The sequence below is a fragment of the Scyliorhinus canicula genome, chromosome 2 (assembly GCF_902713615.1).
Source record: "Scyliorhinus canicula chromosome 2, sScyCan1.1, whole genome shotgun sequence".
Lineage (NCBI taxonomy): Eukaryota > Metazoa > Chordata > Chondrichthyes > Carcharhiniformes > Scyliorhinidae > Scyliorhinus > Scyliorhinus canicula.
In genome coordinates this window covers 155659765-155674622 of record NC_052147.1, presented here as the reverse complement: position 1 = coordinate 155674622, position 14858 = coordinate 155659765, and the positions used below count along the sequence as shown (strand labels likewise).

Sequence of the window (14858 nt, the reverse complement as noted above, 5' to 3'; positions counted from 1 at the left end):
GTGCCCCGTGTTCCCATGCCATCATCCAGCCATCAGCTGCGCGGCATGCGACGGACCGCCTAACTCTGATGCTTTCAGGTGGAGATAGGAGCAGCCGAGGGGCCGGATGGTTGGAGGACAGACTGGGCGCGATTCTCTGCTCCCCACGCCGGGTGGGAGAATCGCGGGAGGGCCGGGCGACTCACGACACACACCCCGGCGCCGTCCGCGATTCTCCCACCCTCCGCTCGGAAGAATCGGCGCTCGCCGTTTTTCACGGCGACAGGCGATTCTTCGGCCCCGATGGGCCGAGTGGCCTGCCGTTCCCGACCGGTTCGCGATGGCGGCAACCACACCTGGTCGCTGCCGTCGTGAACATGGCGCCAAAGTTCCGTTTGAAGCTTGTGGTGGGCGGAGAGCGGAGTGAGCACCACGGCCGTGCATCGGTGCCCACCGATCGTCGGGCCAGCGTCTCCAGGAGAGGCACTCTTTCCCCTCCGCCACCCCGCAAGATCAAGCTGCCACGTCTTGCGGGGCAGCGGAGGGGAAGACGGCAACCGCGTGGGTTTGAGCCGTCGTGACGTCAGCCGCGCATGAGTCAAGGCGGCGCGCCGAGAATAACGGAGCGCCGCTCCTAGCCCCCCAGGTGGGGGTGAATAAGGTGAGAGGAGCGGCCTCCGAGGCTGTCGTGAAACTCAGCCGAGTTCACGACGGCCTTCCCGATTTTTCGCGGGAGCGGAGAATTCCGCCCACTGGCTCCAGCAACCAGCTGCTGCCCAGATGGTTTCCGGGTTCCTGGAGTTTCCAGACCCACCTACAGATCCGATACAGTCAGGCACCCAGGGACTAGACAACGGGATGACGGCCGGCTTCCAACAGCTGCAGACGTAGGTGAAGGAGTTCATCCGCGTCCAGGAGCAGGGAGTGGTGCCGGTCATGGCTGCCACCCAGGCCGACACCGCACGGGTGGCGTCCGCGGTGGAGGTAATAGGGGCAACGTTGTGGTAGTAACCACTGCAGTATATATTAGGATATGTATGGCAAGGCCCTGTACTACAGGTACGGGGGTAGTTCCTGCCTGCTGGCTCCACCCAGTAGGCAGAGTATAACTATGTGTGCTCCCCGTACAGCAGCCATTTCGCCAGCTGCTGTAGGAGGCCACACATCTTAGTGTAATAAACCACTGCTGTATATATTAGGATATGTATGGCAAGGCCCTGTACTACAGGTACGGGGGTAGTTCCTGCCTGCTGGCTCCACCCAGTAGGCGGAGTATAACTATGTGTGCTCCCCGTACAGCAGCCATTTCGCCAGCTGCTGTAGGAGGCCACACATCTTAGTGTAATAAAGCCTCAGTTGTATTCAACTCTTGTCTTTGTGCAATTGATCATGCATCAAACGTGTCGGCCATGGGTTAGGTTGTGCAAGGTGTGGGGCTTCATGTGCATGCGTTATCCGTGGCCCAGGACAGGGCTGCCCTCTCACAGGGCCAGCTGGACATTTCAGCCGCGCTCCGCAGTCTGGCCGAGTCTCAGCAGGCCATTGCTGAGAGCATCGGCGGCATTGCCCAGATTATGACCCAGTCTCAGCAGACCACTGCTGAGAGCTGCGTGGCATTGGCCAGATGCTGGATGGCATCGCACAAGCCCAGAGGAAGGCAGCGCAGTCCCAGACAGGGATGGCCCACTCCCTGGGCTCCCTCGAAGTGGGCCTCCAGGACTGGCAGCGCCAGGTGTCGGTGGTCCCTCGGGGCTTGACTCCACTCACAACCCCGTCCCACAGAGAGGCCTGGGGGCCACCAGGCACCCCAAGGGAGGAGGAGGTTCTGGGGCCCATTTTGGTGACTCCGGCACCCCGGACTCTCTTACCCCCCCAATTCCTTTCCTGGTGGATAGCGGGTGGACCAGGGTGGCACCATGCAATCCAGCACTCCCGCGGAGCAGCCTGGCCCATCCAAGCTGGGCAGCCCCAGGAAACGAGCATCAACGGAGGGCAGGAGTTTCAGCAGTCTGCCTCCACTCCTGCTGTACTGTCTGGGAAGGCACAGAGGCATAGTGGTAGGGGTCATAAGGCCAGGAAGTTAGACACCTAGTAAGTTGGTGCAGGGCACATTTTAGCTATAGGGGCTAGGGCATGTGTATGTAACCTTTCTAATTAAACTCACTGTTACACCAATGCAAGCTGCCTCTGTGCTATGTCCGATGACTGCGGGGTTGGTTGGGGGACTGAGTCCACTGTGGTCGAGGTGTGAAGGAATGTTGAGCCCAGGTGGGTGTAAGTCTCTCTCTCTCCTCCCCCCCCCCCCCCCCCCCCCCGGGATATCCATGGCACCACATCGCCACCGATTCAACATGGCCATGTGATGGAGTGTCCAGCACGCAGACAGGGACCACCCAGGTGGAGAGCATAAATGTGCCCATGGAACAGACGGTGTCTAATGATTTGGAGCTGCCAGCTCATCGAATAGCAGGTTGTCATCATCTTCCATGGCATCGACCTCGCGTCCATATCTAGCCCCCATGTCGCATCGATTTCCCCACTCCTCCCCATCTTCCTCATCCCCCAGCCGTGCCCGTCCCGACAGAAGTATGTCCCCCTCACACGCTGGCCCCTCACCTCCTGCTCCCGCATTGTCAGCCAGCACGACTGACTAGTTTTATTAGCAGGTTAGAACGGCGCCGGCGTGACCTGGGGTCACGCTGTCAGGACTTCAGCCCATCCAAGCCGCAGAATCCCCGGGAGTGCAGAGAATCGATGAACAGACCCCCTCGGGCGATTCTCCGGGCAGCGTGGCGCTGATTGCAATCACATCATTTTTGCTGGTTGTGAGAATCGCGAACTGGTGTTGCACGAAAAACCGTCGTGATTTCTGATTCTCCGAGCCGGCTCGGCCTGAGAGAATCACGCCCAGAATGTCCCAAGTTAGCGTTGACAGGGTTAACAAATCAAAATGAACGATTCCTTGCACTGGACTAGCAGAGAAATAGAGCAGCTCCAATAATTTGTTATGTTGATTCAAAGAATGTCTGTTCTAGGTAGATGTACAGATAGTGCAGTAATAGATGTTGCATAGAGTAGTAGTCTAGATTCATGCCTGTGAATCTCCATGGTAACATTCTGATATAAGTTGATAAGAAGTGGCACAAAACACTGTCCAGTGGATAAAGGAAAATGGGATAGGGGATCTTTGTTTTGGAAGGTATATATTGCTTGCTAATGGAGGAGCATGAGGCACATCAATAACACAGTAGTAGTTATTACTGTATTCACTTGTGATTTAACAGAAGTAGACTGTGATATGATATTCTAAACTTTAAAATTTATTTTAATGAGATTTTATCAATTGTTTTTTCTGTTTGATCAGATTCAGCTTGTAACAGTGCTCCTGGATCTGGCCCAAGCTCCCCCAACAACAGCTCCAACAACATCACTACAGAAAATGGGATAGCAGGATCAGCAACCAATATGCCAACTGAGGTAACCTTTCTGTGGCAAACAAGTTTTGGGTAACAATTTTTTCTGATTTTAAAATGGTTTGTTTGTTCCCTCTTCTCCATAATTCATGGGAACACATGTAAATGCAACTTCAAATGATCAGGCTATCCAAGTTAAAGTGCCAGTTATCATACTGTTTCAATCCATATTAAATGCATGCTGCATATGTCCACATACAAAGAAAAAGTCATTCAACCAGTCAAGTCCTTTGTGTAGTTATCGAGACAATTTCATCCCAAAACCATGGTAAAAATCGGATGCAGATTTATTTATTCATCATAAATAAAATACCCTGATACTGTCTTCGATCATAAATACTGCTCGCTGTCCTAACAACTAACTGAGGCTAGATCGTTTAATCCCAAGATGAACATGCGACCACATATCTGCCTATTTCATCATTTAGATTGCTTTTTACCAACTCCAAAATATTGCCAAATTCTAAAAATCTTACAAAATGACTTGGCTTCTGGGGCCACATTTTTGAAATTGTCCAAGACTGGTGCTATTGTTCCCTATAATTGTGTAAACAATTTTTTGTAAGTTTTAAAAAAAAAAACAAAGTACGTCATTTCATAAGAGATGTGTTGTAAATCTTTATATGTTTTTGAATCTTTTTATATTTGTTTCTGAAGGAATTTGTACTTTCTGAAATATAAACCTTCCACTTTAGACGTTTTTAAGCAAATTTAAAAATAATAAATTTTTTTAAAACTCAGGTATCGCACAATGGTACTTACAATGTCAAATGGCAGGAATTCTGAGCAATGTTGTTTACTTAGTTTGGTACCTATTGAATCTGTTCATTTGCACAACTTTCGTCCTGATGCTTTTCAATTCTATTTTTGGAATACTAGGATGAGCGCTTGGGGGCTAGGCTGATCTGCTAGATTTAGTATCCTGAATCTGTTGCTCTGAACAGCAACTTGTTGTGCCATCGACAAATGCAAAGAACACTCTACTGGCCACTAAACATATTGGTTTGGGTCATGTGAAGTGGACAGGATATGAGACAGGGATGGAATTGATGACAAGTAGATTGGCTTTGATGAATGGGGTGGAAAATAAGGCAGCATGCAAGTCCATGATAGGTGCTGGAGAATGGATTAAGTGAAAGAAAGGATGGAATGGGTGGCTAGAATAGTGGGATATGCTCCTAGATGATAACTGAATTGCTTTGGAATCACAGAGATGACATCAATAAGGGAGTGATTCAGTTCATTGACCTAGTACCTGTGCTCATGTTTATTTGCGATTTACCCTACGTTCATTGCTCTGCCTTTCATAGCGATGTGTAATGTTCTTGTTTTAAAATACACGTCCAGTTTCCTTGGTGCTATAGTCCCTTCCTCAAATACCTACCTGTGGTATAACATCACATATTCTAATAACCCTCATTGGGGAGGACAAATCAGCTCACTCCCTTCTGTATTCCTCATAATCTTTAATTGATGCCTCCTTGTTTCTGATTCAGCAATCGGTTAAAACAATCTTTCAATATTCAACCTCTAAAAATTGTCACAATTTCTTGAAAACTTGTATATAATTCTCGTTTACCATTTCTGTTCCTGTGGGAGAAAAAAATCCTATTTTTTGTGCTTTGCATCATAACTTCTCATCCTGGTATCACTGAAGTGAATCTTTATTTCTCCAGAATAACACATAATAAAAGTAACAATGTCTTGTACAAATTGAACAACAAATTCCTAGCACTTGTTTTCTTTTTGTTCCAATTAAGGGCAATTGAGCGTGGCCCATCAACCTATCCTGCACATCTTTGGATTGTGGGGGTGAGACCTATGCAAACAGGAGGTGAATGTGCAAACTCCACACGGACAGTGACCCGGGGCTGGGATCGAACCCGGGTCCTCAGCGCCATGAGGCAGTAGTGCTAACCACCGTGCCACCCCCAAACATTTGTTTTCAATGCCCATGAGCATAAACCCAGAATCATGTTTTTTAAACAATCTTTTCTACTTTGCCACTTTTCTGTCTGTCTGTATCGCTAAATCTTTGCTCCTCCATTCAGTTCCGAATATTGCCTTTTAGGTCATGTTTAAATATACTACTTCACATTTCCTTGCATTGAACTGCATTTACCATCTATCTGCCCACTCTGATAACTGATGCCTTGTTGCACTGTTGCCACGTTTTTGTGGACTGTCCATTATTGTATCTGTAGTCTTTAATTAGAATCCTTCTTGTGCTTGGATCATTTACATAAATGGAGAGGGCGGCTAGTGGCACTGTGGCTAGCACCGTGGTTAGCACTGGGACTATGGCGCTGAGGACCCGGGTTCGAATCCCAGCCCTGGGTCACTGTCGTGTGGAGTTTGCACATTCACCCCGTGTCTGCGTGGGTTTCACTCCCACAACCCAAAGATGTGCAGGTTAGGTGGATTTGCCACGCTAAATTGCCCCTTAATTGGAAAAAATAAATAATTGGCTACTCTAAATTTATTTTAAAAATAAATTGTATATAAATGCAGATCCTAGAACAAGGGCATATCATTATATGCATACCACCTGTCTATACTTTTGTTTTGTGTTCCCTTGCTGTTTCCACTTGCATTGTTGTGTACCTTTTATACCATTTGTGTGGAATCCTGCAAATGCCTTCTAAAAATTCTTATTGACAGCATTTGTTGCCTACGCGCGACAATCATTGTTCATTCAGAAAGCTTGCCCAGACATGATGGGCCAAATGGCCGCCTTGGTGCTATACAGTTCTGTAATTCTCAGATTCTCATTATCTAAACAATGTGATTTTCTCAAACAATTCAATCAGTCAAACATGACGTGCATTACAGATCCTGATTAGCTCCTTGCTTTCTAAGTGTTGATTTAATTTCATCTTATTATGGAGCTTTTATCCGCAACCCTAAATGAAATGAAATTATCAGAATTTCCAAACTTATCCTTCCTTTTCAACAAGAGTGCAACATTTACCACCATCCAGTACTTTGATGTAATTCTGGTTTCTAGTTGTTTGAAAAATTATACTCAATGTTTCTACCAACCATTCCCCAACCTCCCATCAGTTTGGTGTGCACACCATCTGGAATTTGGTACCTGCCTATTGTTGAATGTTTATTTCCAGCATTTTATTCTTGGGTGTCACCCCTGTTCTGTTTCCACTTTGGTAAATACTGAAGCAAAATTTTTATCAAAGCATCTTTTTAGCACACGGGCCCCTTCGGCTCTAAGTGGTTCCACCCTTCAGCAATATTTTTACTTAATGAGCTTGTAAAAGCTCTTTTACAGCGCTCATCTCATTTTATATATTTCTGGCTCTAGTTTAGAAGGCTTGTTGTCTTTTGAAATCTGGCCTATGGCAACATGGTTTAGCATGCACCAATCAGCAACACTCTGCCTTCTTGTAGATAAAACCACTTTTAATTGTTTACAGATAAAAGGGAAAGTTTACAGTCGTGAAAATCTAAGTTTCTAATTGATCTTTTGGAGACCTCATTAAAAATTAGATCAAAAAATGATTTTTTTTGCCACATAAATAGCAATTTGATACATTTTGTTGTTGACATTTATATACTGTCCTTTTCTTCTTTCAGTCTACTTTGCCTCACAAACTGGTTGCTCGAGATGGCTCAGTGACGCAATTGCCTCTGTATACTTCACCATCATTGCCCAACATAACTTTAGGTCTGCCAGCCACAGGTCCCTCTAGTGTAAGTACTTGAACCGCCTGATATTGCACATGTATCATTAATGATAAATTAGAGTGGAAATATCCAGCAGACATTTTAAAATCTGCTATTGGCTAGCCTTCCATTTCATTTATTCATTTCACTCTTTTGGTAGAAATCCTGCTGGTAGTTGAAGATCTGTGGGCCGATCCCAGCAGAGTGGTGGGCCGATCCCAGCAGAGTGGTGGGCCGATCCCAGCAGAGTGGTGGGCCAATCCCAGCAGTTGTGTTGAGCAATCCTCCAACCTGCAGCCATGTAAATAGGGAGTTTGCCATTACTCCTTCACAACGTCACTGCACCTCCCCCTCCCAAATCCCCATTTCCATTACAGAAATTGATGTGTTGGAATAAATGGCAGTTTAGGGTGATTTTCTGGATATGTCGGTGTCCATTGGTTCTGCAATGCAATATACCCTGGAGATTTACACCCAGTTTTCGCCACAAAGTGAATTCTTGATCTTGGGCTAAGCTATTCGAGGCATCAGGTGAAGGTTGGGCAGTTCCTACCCAGGTTTAAAAACAGCGCTTTTGCCCCCTCTCCCAATTCTGCAGGCATTCATTTCAGCAGTAGCAGAGGTCTGCGAGCATATCAATATGCCTCTTATGCAGGAAATTGTAGAAAACTACAATGGGAAAAGCCTTAAACTTCCAGTGGGCTTATTTACTTGTTACTTATTTTCATAATTTTTAATACACTGTCCACATTGAATAAAATGCAGGGCACATTCATACTCTGACACCTGATTCTAAGATTAACTGGAACTTACTAATAATAATAATAATTGCTTATTGTCACAAGTAGGCTTCAATAAAGTTACTGTGAAACGCCCCTCGTCGCCACATTCCGGCACCTGTTCGGGGAGGCCGGTACGGGAATTGAACCCACGCTGCTGGCCTTGTTCTGCATTACAAGCTAGCTGTTTAGCCCATCGTGCTGAACCAGCCCTGATTTTGTGAAGTTCAGAGAAGGAACCTGGTTCAAAATTTAATTGCTGCTGCCTGAACACTCGACCCTTACACTAATTGCAGAGTGAATAAATAGCAGTACTCGGTTGCACAATACACAGCAGTGATTTTCCTGATATGTTAATCTGTCCAAAGGGAAACAAAAAGAAGATTTCTTGGGGCATGGATAATGTTGGCAATACCACATATGTTGCCATAAGGTGATTCGGCTTTCTCCTTCTACTGCTGTAGTGCTTGTAGTAATTGTGCTCCCACCATGGCATTAGTTAGGAAATTCCAGGATATTGACCTAGCGATGGTAAAGGACCGACGATACATATCCAAGATTGGGTGGTGTGTACTTTGAAAGAGAGTCCTAAGATGATGGTCAACACAACACTGTGGCTCTCCTCCTCTTCCATGGTAAAGGTGCAGGGGAGGCTGGTGCAATCAAAGTAACCTGTATATACTGCAACCACTCTATGCCAGTGGTGATAGTTATTGAGCACCAGTCAAACTTCTCTCCTTTTGATGGTGTTGAATTTCTTGTTGTAGCTGCATCTCACTTCACTAACATTCAAGTTGCCTTCATGTCTGCATGTAAGCTGTGATGAGATTAGCACCGAGTTGTTCTGGTTGAACAAAAACTGAGGGTTGATGAGCAAGATATTATTGAGTAGAAGTTGTTTGGTGGCACATTCTTGACCCTTTTCATCATTTCATTGGTGATTGAGAAGGAGGCTGATGATTGCTGGGCTAGATTTATCCAAGTTTTTGTAGACAGGACATATCTACACTGTTTAGTAGTGACCGGCAGCACGGTAGCACAGTTATTAGCACAGTTGCTTCACAGCTCCAGGGTCCCAACATCGATTCCTGGCTTGGGTCACTGTCTGTGCGGAGTCTGCACGTTCTCCCCATGTGTGCGTGGGTTTTCTCCGGGTGTTCCGGTTTCCTCCCACAGTCCAAAGATGTGCAGGTTAGATGGATTGGCCTTGTTAAATTGCCCTTAGTATCAAAAAAGGTTAGGTGGGATTACTGGGTAACGGGGATAGAGTGGAGACATGGGCTTAAGTAGGGCGCTCTTTCCAAGGGCTGGTGCAGACTCGATGGGCCGAATAGCCTCCTTCTGCACTATAAATTCTATGATTCTATTGTCCGAGATTTACTGGAACAACTTGGCTAAGGGGACAACTAATGCCTGAGCACAGGTTGTCTGTTTTATAGCCTGGATGTTGTCAGGGTCAGTCGCGTTTTCTGTGTTTGTTGTACTCGACTATTTCTCAATGACAGATGGAGTAAACCCCAACACTGACTGGCATCTCCTATCATGAGGAAATAGTGGAGTGCAATCATGCACTCAGTACTTTTGTCTGAAGGCACTTGCCAAACACTTAAGCTTTATCTGAAAATGCTACTGTCCATTATTAAAGATTTGATAGCAAAGCACTTGGAATACAGTGGCAGGATTGGACAGAGGTCAGCATGGATTTACAAAGGGGAAATTGTGCTTGCCAAATTTACTGTAATTCTTCAAGGATGTAACTAGTAGAGTTAACGAGGGGGAGCCATTGGATGGATATTTGGACTTTCAGAAGGCTTTTGACAAAGTCCTACATAAGGCTTTGTAAAATTAAACCTCGTGATTGGAAGTTGTGTATGGAGATGGATAGAAAATTGGTTAGCGCTAATAAATGGGTCTTTTTCCAAATGACAGGCAGTGACGAGTGGGGTACCGCAAGGATTATTGCAAGGATGTTCACTATATATCAAGTCCGCACCAACCCCTAGAAAGAGCACCCCATTTAAGACCACATCTCCAGCCTATCCCCATTACCCAGCAACCCACCCAACATATTTTGGACACTAAGGGAAATTTAGCATGGTCAATCCACCTAACCTGCACGTCTTTGGACTCTGGGAGGAAACCAGAGCACCTGGGGGAACCTACGCAGACAATGGGAGAAAGTGAAAACTCCCACACAGACAGTCACCCGAAGCCGGAATTGAATCCGTGTCCCTGGAGCTGTGAGGCAGCAGTGCTAACTACTATGCCACCCCCTCCAAATCTCCAAATTTGCAGCTGACACAAAACTGGGTGGGAGGGTGAACAGTGAGGAGACTGCATAGATGCTTCAGTGTGATTTGGACAAGTTGAGCAAGTGGGCAAATGCATTGGAAGATACAGTATAATGTGGATAAATGTGAGATTATCCACTTTGGTAGCAAAAACAGGAAGGCAGATTATTATCTGAATGGCTATAGATTGAGAGAGGGAAATGTGTAACATGACCTGGGTGTCCTCGTACTACACCAAGTCACTGAAAGTAAGCATGCAGGTGGTAAAGAAGGCAAATAATATGTTGGTCTTCATGGGGAGATAATTCGAGTACAGTGAGCAGGGATGTCTTGCTGCAATTATACAGGGCCTTGGTGAGACCACACCTGGAATATTGGGTGCAGTTTTGGTTTCCTTATCTGAGGAAGGATGTTCTTGCTATGGAGAGAGTGCAGCAAAGGTTTAGCAGACTGATTCCTGGGATGGTGGGACTGATGTATGAGGAGATATGAAGTCAGTTAGGATTATATTCACTGGAGTTTAGAAGAATGAGGGGATCTCATAGAAACCTATAAAATTTTAACAGGACTAGACCGGGTAGATGCAGGAAGGATATTCCCGATGACTGGTGAGTCCAGAACCAGGGGTCATAGTCTGAGGGGTAGACTATTTAGGACTGAGATGAGGAAAAAGTTCTTCATACAGGGAGTGGCGAGCCTACAGAAAGTAGTTGAGGCCAAAATTTATATTTTAAGAAGGCATTCGATATAACTAGGGCAAAAGCGGTCAAACGATATGGGAGAAAGGAGGTATAGGTTACTGAGTTGGATGATCAGCCATGATCATAAATGAATGGCAGAGCAGGCTTGAAGGCCTGAATAGCCTGCTTCTGCTCCTTGTTTTCATGTCTCTTGCAATCCCACAACAATTCAGGATGGGGATATTCAGCAAATTGGTTCTGCCTCTAACTAGATACACAGAAATTACATCTGTAACATCGAATCCCATTGAATTTTTTACATTTTGCAATTTCATACATTTTGAAATTGGGTACTTTGGTAGGAATGGTTTTAAGGGTTTTATATTTAAATATATAATTTAGCATAACACTACATTACTTGCTTGTAACAATTTATTTTAAATAAGGCTCATTATTTTTATACCCCAAAAATAATCAAAATATATATGCATGTGTTAAGATTTCCCCATTTGTGAAATTTGAAAGAGATGTATAATAATTTACTGATACTTCAAAGACAGGTTCTCAACTCTCTGTTTCTACTGAAGCTTTGTTTTAATTAATTTATCATTATCTTGGTCAGATGTATATTATACAACTTCTCACATCTCAATTATAGTGGAGATTTATATCTATGGTTATTACTACCAAAATGTTCAATGTGTTTTTTATTTGCGTACAGGGAGCCTCTGGCCAAGCAGAAGGTGAGAGAGTGGGCATGCAAGGACTCCCATTGAACACTCCATTTATTGCTGGTACTCATCTGCCACACTACATTGCCACTTTGGATAAAGATGGCAGTAGTGGGCATACACCTCTCTTGCAGCATATGGTCTTATTGGACCAACCGGCCCCCCAGAGTCCACTAGTAACTGGTAAGTAACTCCATAATGATTCAGATATGTGCAAGAGATTTATCTTTTCTAATGGACTATTATGAAAACTAGGGATTCAACAATGTATATCTGGTATGTATATTTAAAAAAGAAAAGGAAGCTTGATTTCTGAAGCTTGAAGTGAAATTACACAGTGCAAAGGTTGGGGTAGAAAAGAGTGTGCTCATATGAAATTCCTTTACCTTTTTTAACAGAGGTGTTAATATCTCTTGAAATAATAATCCAAGGATTTTTTAATGCATGTATTAAACACTTATTAGCTAATAATCACTATTAGAGTTGTGACCATAGCCTGTTCATTTAAAATTTGAGTTTGAGCCACCCATGTCACTCTGGGATAGCTACTAGCAACTGGCTTAAAAGCTGTTGTGGCAGAAGCTCAAGAATTGGTTGACTGTTGGCTTGTTTGTCAAGCATCAGTGCTTGGAAGAACTTCAAAATGTTTGAAAATGTTTTTCTATTTAGTAAAAACATTTACATCTTGGTGCATATGACCTACTCTTGTTAACCTAATTTTGCTGACCTATAGGATTTTGTTCCCTACTAAAAGAGCCCCTTTCTGCAGTTGCACGTGTTTCGATGCAAGATTCTCTTTTCCTCGACACTGCAATACCACATTTAACAAAGTAAACAAGCTCGGGGCAGAAGATTCAAACACTTTCTTTCACTTATTTTGAATTTGAATCCAGCCCAGACTGATGAGTCTTCTCTCTCTGCTAGGTGTCAGTGCCCCATGTTTCTAGTACCTGTGGATTTTGCTTAAACTTGGTCAAAGAGCTGCTGTGGAAATGTTAGTTAAGTGTGTATTAAGGTGTGTTTTCCTAAAGTCGGGAATTGGGGATGTAGATGATTAAAACATGCTGGTTCCAGTAGTTCAGCTGAAATGAAAGAATCACTGACGCTATTTGATGTTGAATGGGGAATCTTTGTCCTGGGCAAGGTTTCTTCCAACAGAATCAAATTAACTGGTTATTCATCTCCGGACTGTTGACGAGAGCTTGCTGTTCCGAAAATGGTACCCTGTTTGCCTATGTGATGATAGCCATTGCATTTCAAAGTAATTTTTTCCATGATGAGTTTTAAGATACGAGTTAACATTGTCTAAAAATATGTTTTTGTTTTAATAGCTGGGACGGAACTGGGGTAGCTTTGTTCTGCATTTGGTGATACTGTACCCTTCTTGGCTCGATTCTGACCAACACTGTGATTTTCAATAGTAGCAATGGCTTTTCTGACTGAGTTTTAATAACCAGAAAATCATTGGCTGAGGTTGCAGAACTTCCTGATATGCCATTGGGAGTACTGAGTAATAATTTTTTTTTTTTAAATTTAGAGTACCCAATTCACTTTTTTCCAATTAAGGGGCAATTTAGCGTGCCCAATCCACCTACCCTGCACATTTTTGGGTTGTGGGGGCGAAACCCACTCAAACACGGGGAGAATGTGCAAACTCCACACAGACAGTGACCCAGAGCCGGGATCGAACCTGGGACCTCGGCGCTGTGAGGCCGTAGTGCTAACTCACTGCGCTACCGTGCTGCCCATACTGAGTAATAATGAACCATGATTCTGGTGTTTGATGTTGCATCCCCAGCACTTGCAATACTAGTCCCTCACCATGATATGGGCAGTAAAATAAACTTTTCAGAAATCAAATTAGATCTGTTCCTTGCAAGTTCCATTTTGCAACTTTCTGTTGGTTTTGTTGCTTGTTGCTTTTCCCAAGTCCGAAGAGGAGCCATTCCTGGGAAAGTAATTTATATATGCTTTTAACACCGTTTTACAATTTGAATGTACTCTTCTCTGAATACTGGAGCAAAACTGTCATGAGACTTCTCATCCCTGTTATTAGTTACCAAGCGAAAGATGTTAATTGCCAATCTGTGAAATTAGTTTTGGTCGTCTGGAAGTTTTAAAGTTCACCTCCAGGAATGAATCATAGAATTGAAAGAGCACCCACGCTTCCACCATATCCCAGTAACCCGACCTAACCTTTTGGACACTCGGGGGGGCAATTTAGAATGGCCAATCCATCTAATCTGCGCATCTTTGGACGGTGGAATGAAAGCGGAGCACCTGGAAGGAACCCACGCAGACACGGAATAAAGTGCACACTCCACACAGTTACCCGAGGTCTGAATTGAACTGGGTCCCTGCAGCTGTGAGGTAGCAGTGCTAACCACTGTGCCCACCAATTTATTTTTTTGTCAGAAAGATCAAGACCATCTGCTCAGCTGCCTTTGCCTTTTCCTCCCCTCCCTTTCCTAGTCTTCTGGACAAACAACCCAGCTGCCCTGACACTTACCTCTCATGGTTCTCGGGATTCTTGATGCAGTGGTTAGCACCGCTGACTCACAGCGCTGAGGGCCCGGGTTCGATCCTGGCCATGTGGAGTTTGCACATTCTCCCTGTGTTTGCGTGGGTCTCAAAGATGTGCAGGGTAGGTGAATTGCTCTGTTAAATTGCCCCTTCATTGAAAAAGAATTGGATACTCTAAATTTTGGTAGCCATCTCATGCATTGCTCTACCCGAGATTACCTTGTCCATGAGATCCACATCCCGCTCTTTAGATCTTATTCCAACTTAACTGTTGATTAACTTGCTCACTGTGTCTAATTTTAGATGTTATTCTGAACATTTCACAGGCAGCATGGTGGTGCAGTGGTTAGCACTACTGACTCATGGCGCTGAGGTCCCAGATTCGATCCCGGCCCTGGGTCACTGTCCGTGTGGAGCTTGCACATTCTCCCCGTGTTTGCGTGGGTTTCGCCCCTACAAACCATAGATGTTCATAGTAGGTAGATTGGCCATGCTAAATTGCCCCTTAATTGGAAGAAATTAATTGGGTACGCTAAATTTTTTAAAAAATTATTAACAATTCACTGTCCTTGCGAACTGTCACTCTAAATCTACTGCCATCTCCCCTTCTCCTCAACAAACCTACCCTTGACCCTCCTTAATCTCCTGAAACTACCATCTCATTTTGAACCTTCCTTCTCCAAAGTCCTTGAACATGGCAAGGGGCTAGTTTAACACACTG

The 14858-nt window shown here is 44.6% G+C and overlaps 1 protein-coding gene across 1 annotated transcript in view; it reads left to right on the top strand.

Moving 5' to 3' along the window:
* hdac4 (histone deacetylase 4) overlaps positions 1–14858 on the top strand; it is a 699895-nt gene that overhangs the window by 511421 nt on the left and 173616 nt on the right. The window contains 3 exon segments of the mRNA XM_038788077.1: positions 3344–3456; positions 7044–7160; positions 11605–11797. Of these exon segments, the coding sequence (XP_038644005.1) occupies positions 3344–3456; positions 7044–7160; positions 11605–11797 (423 nt within the window).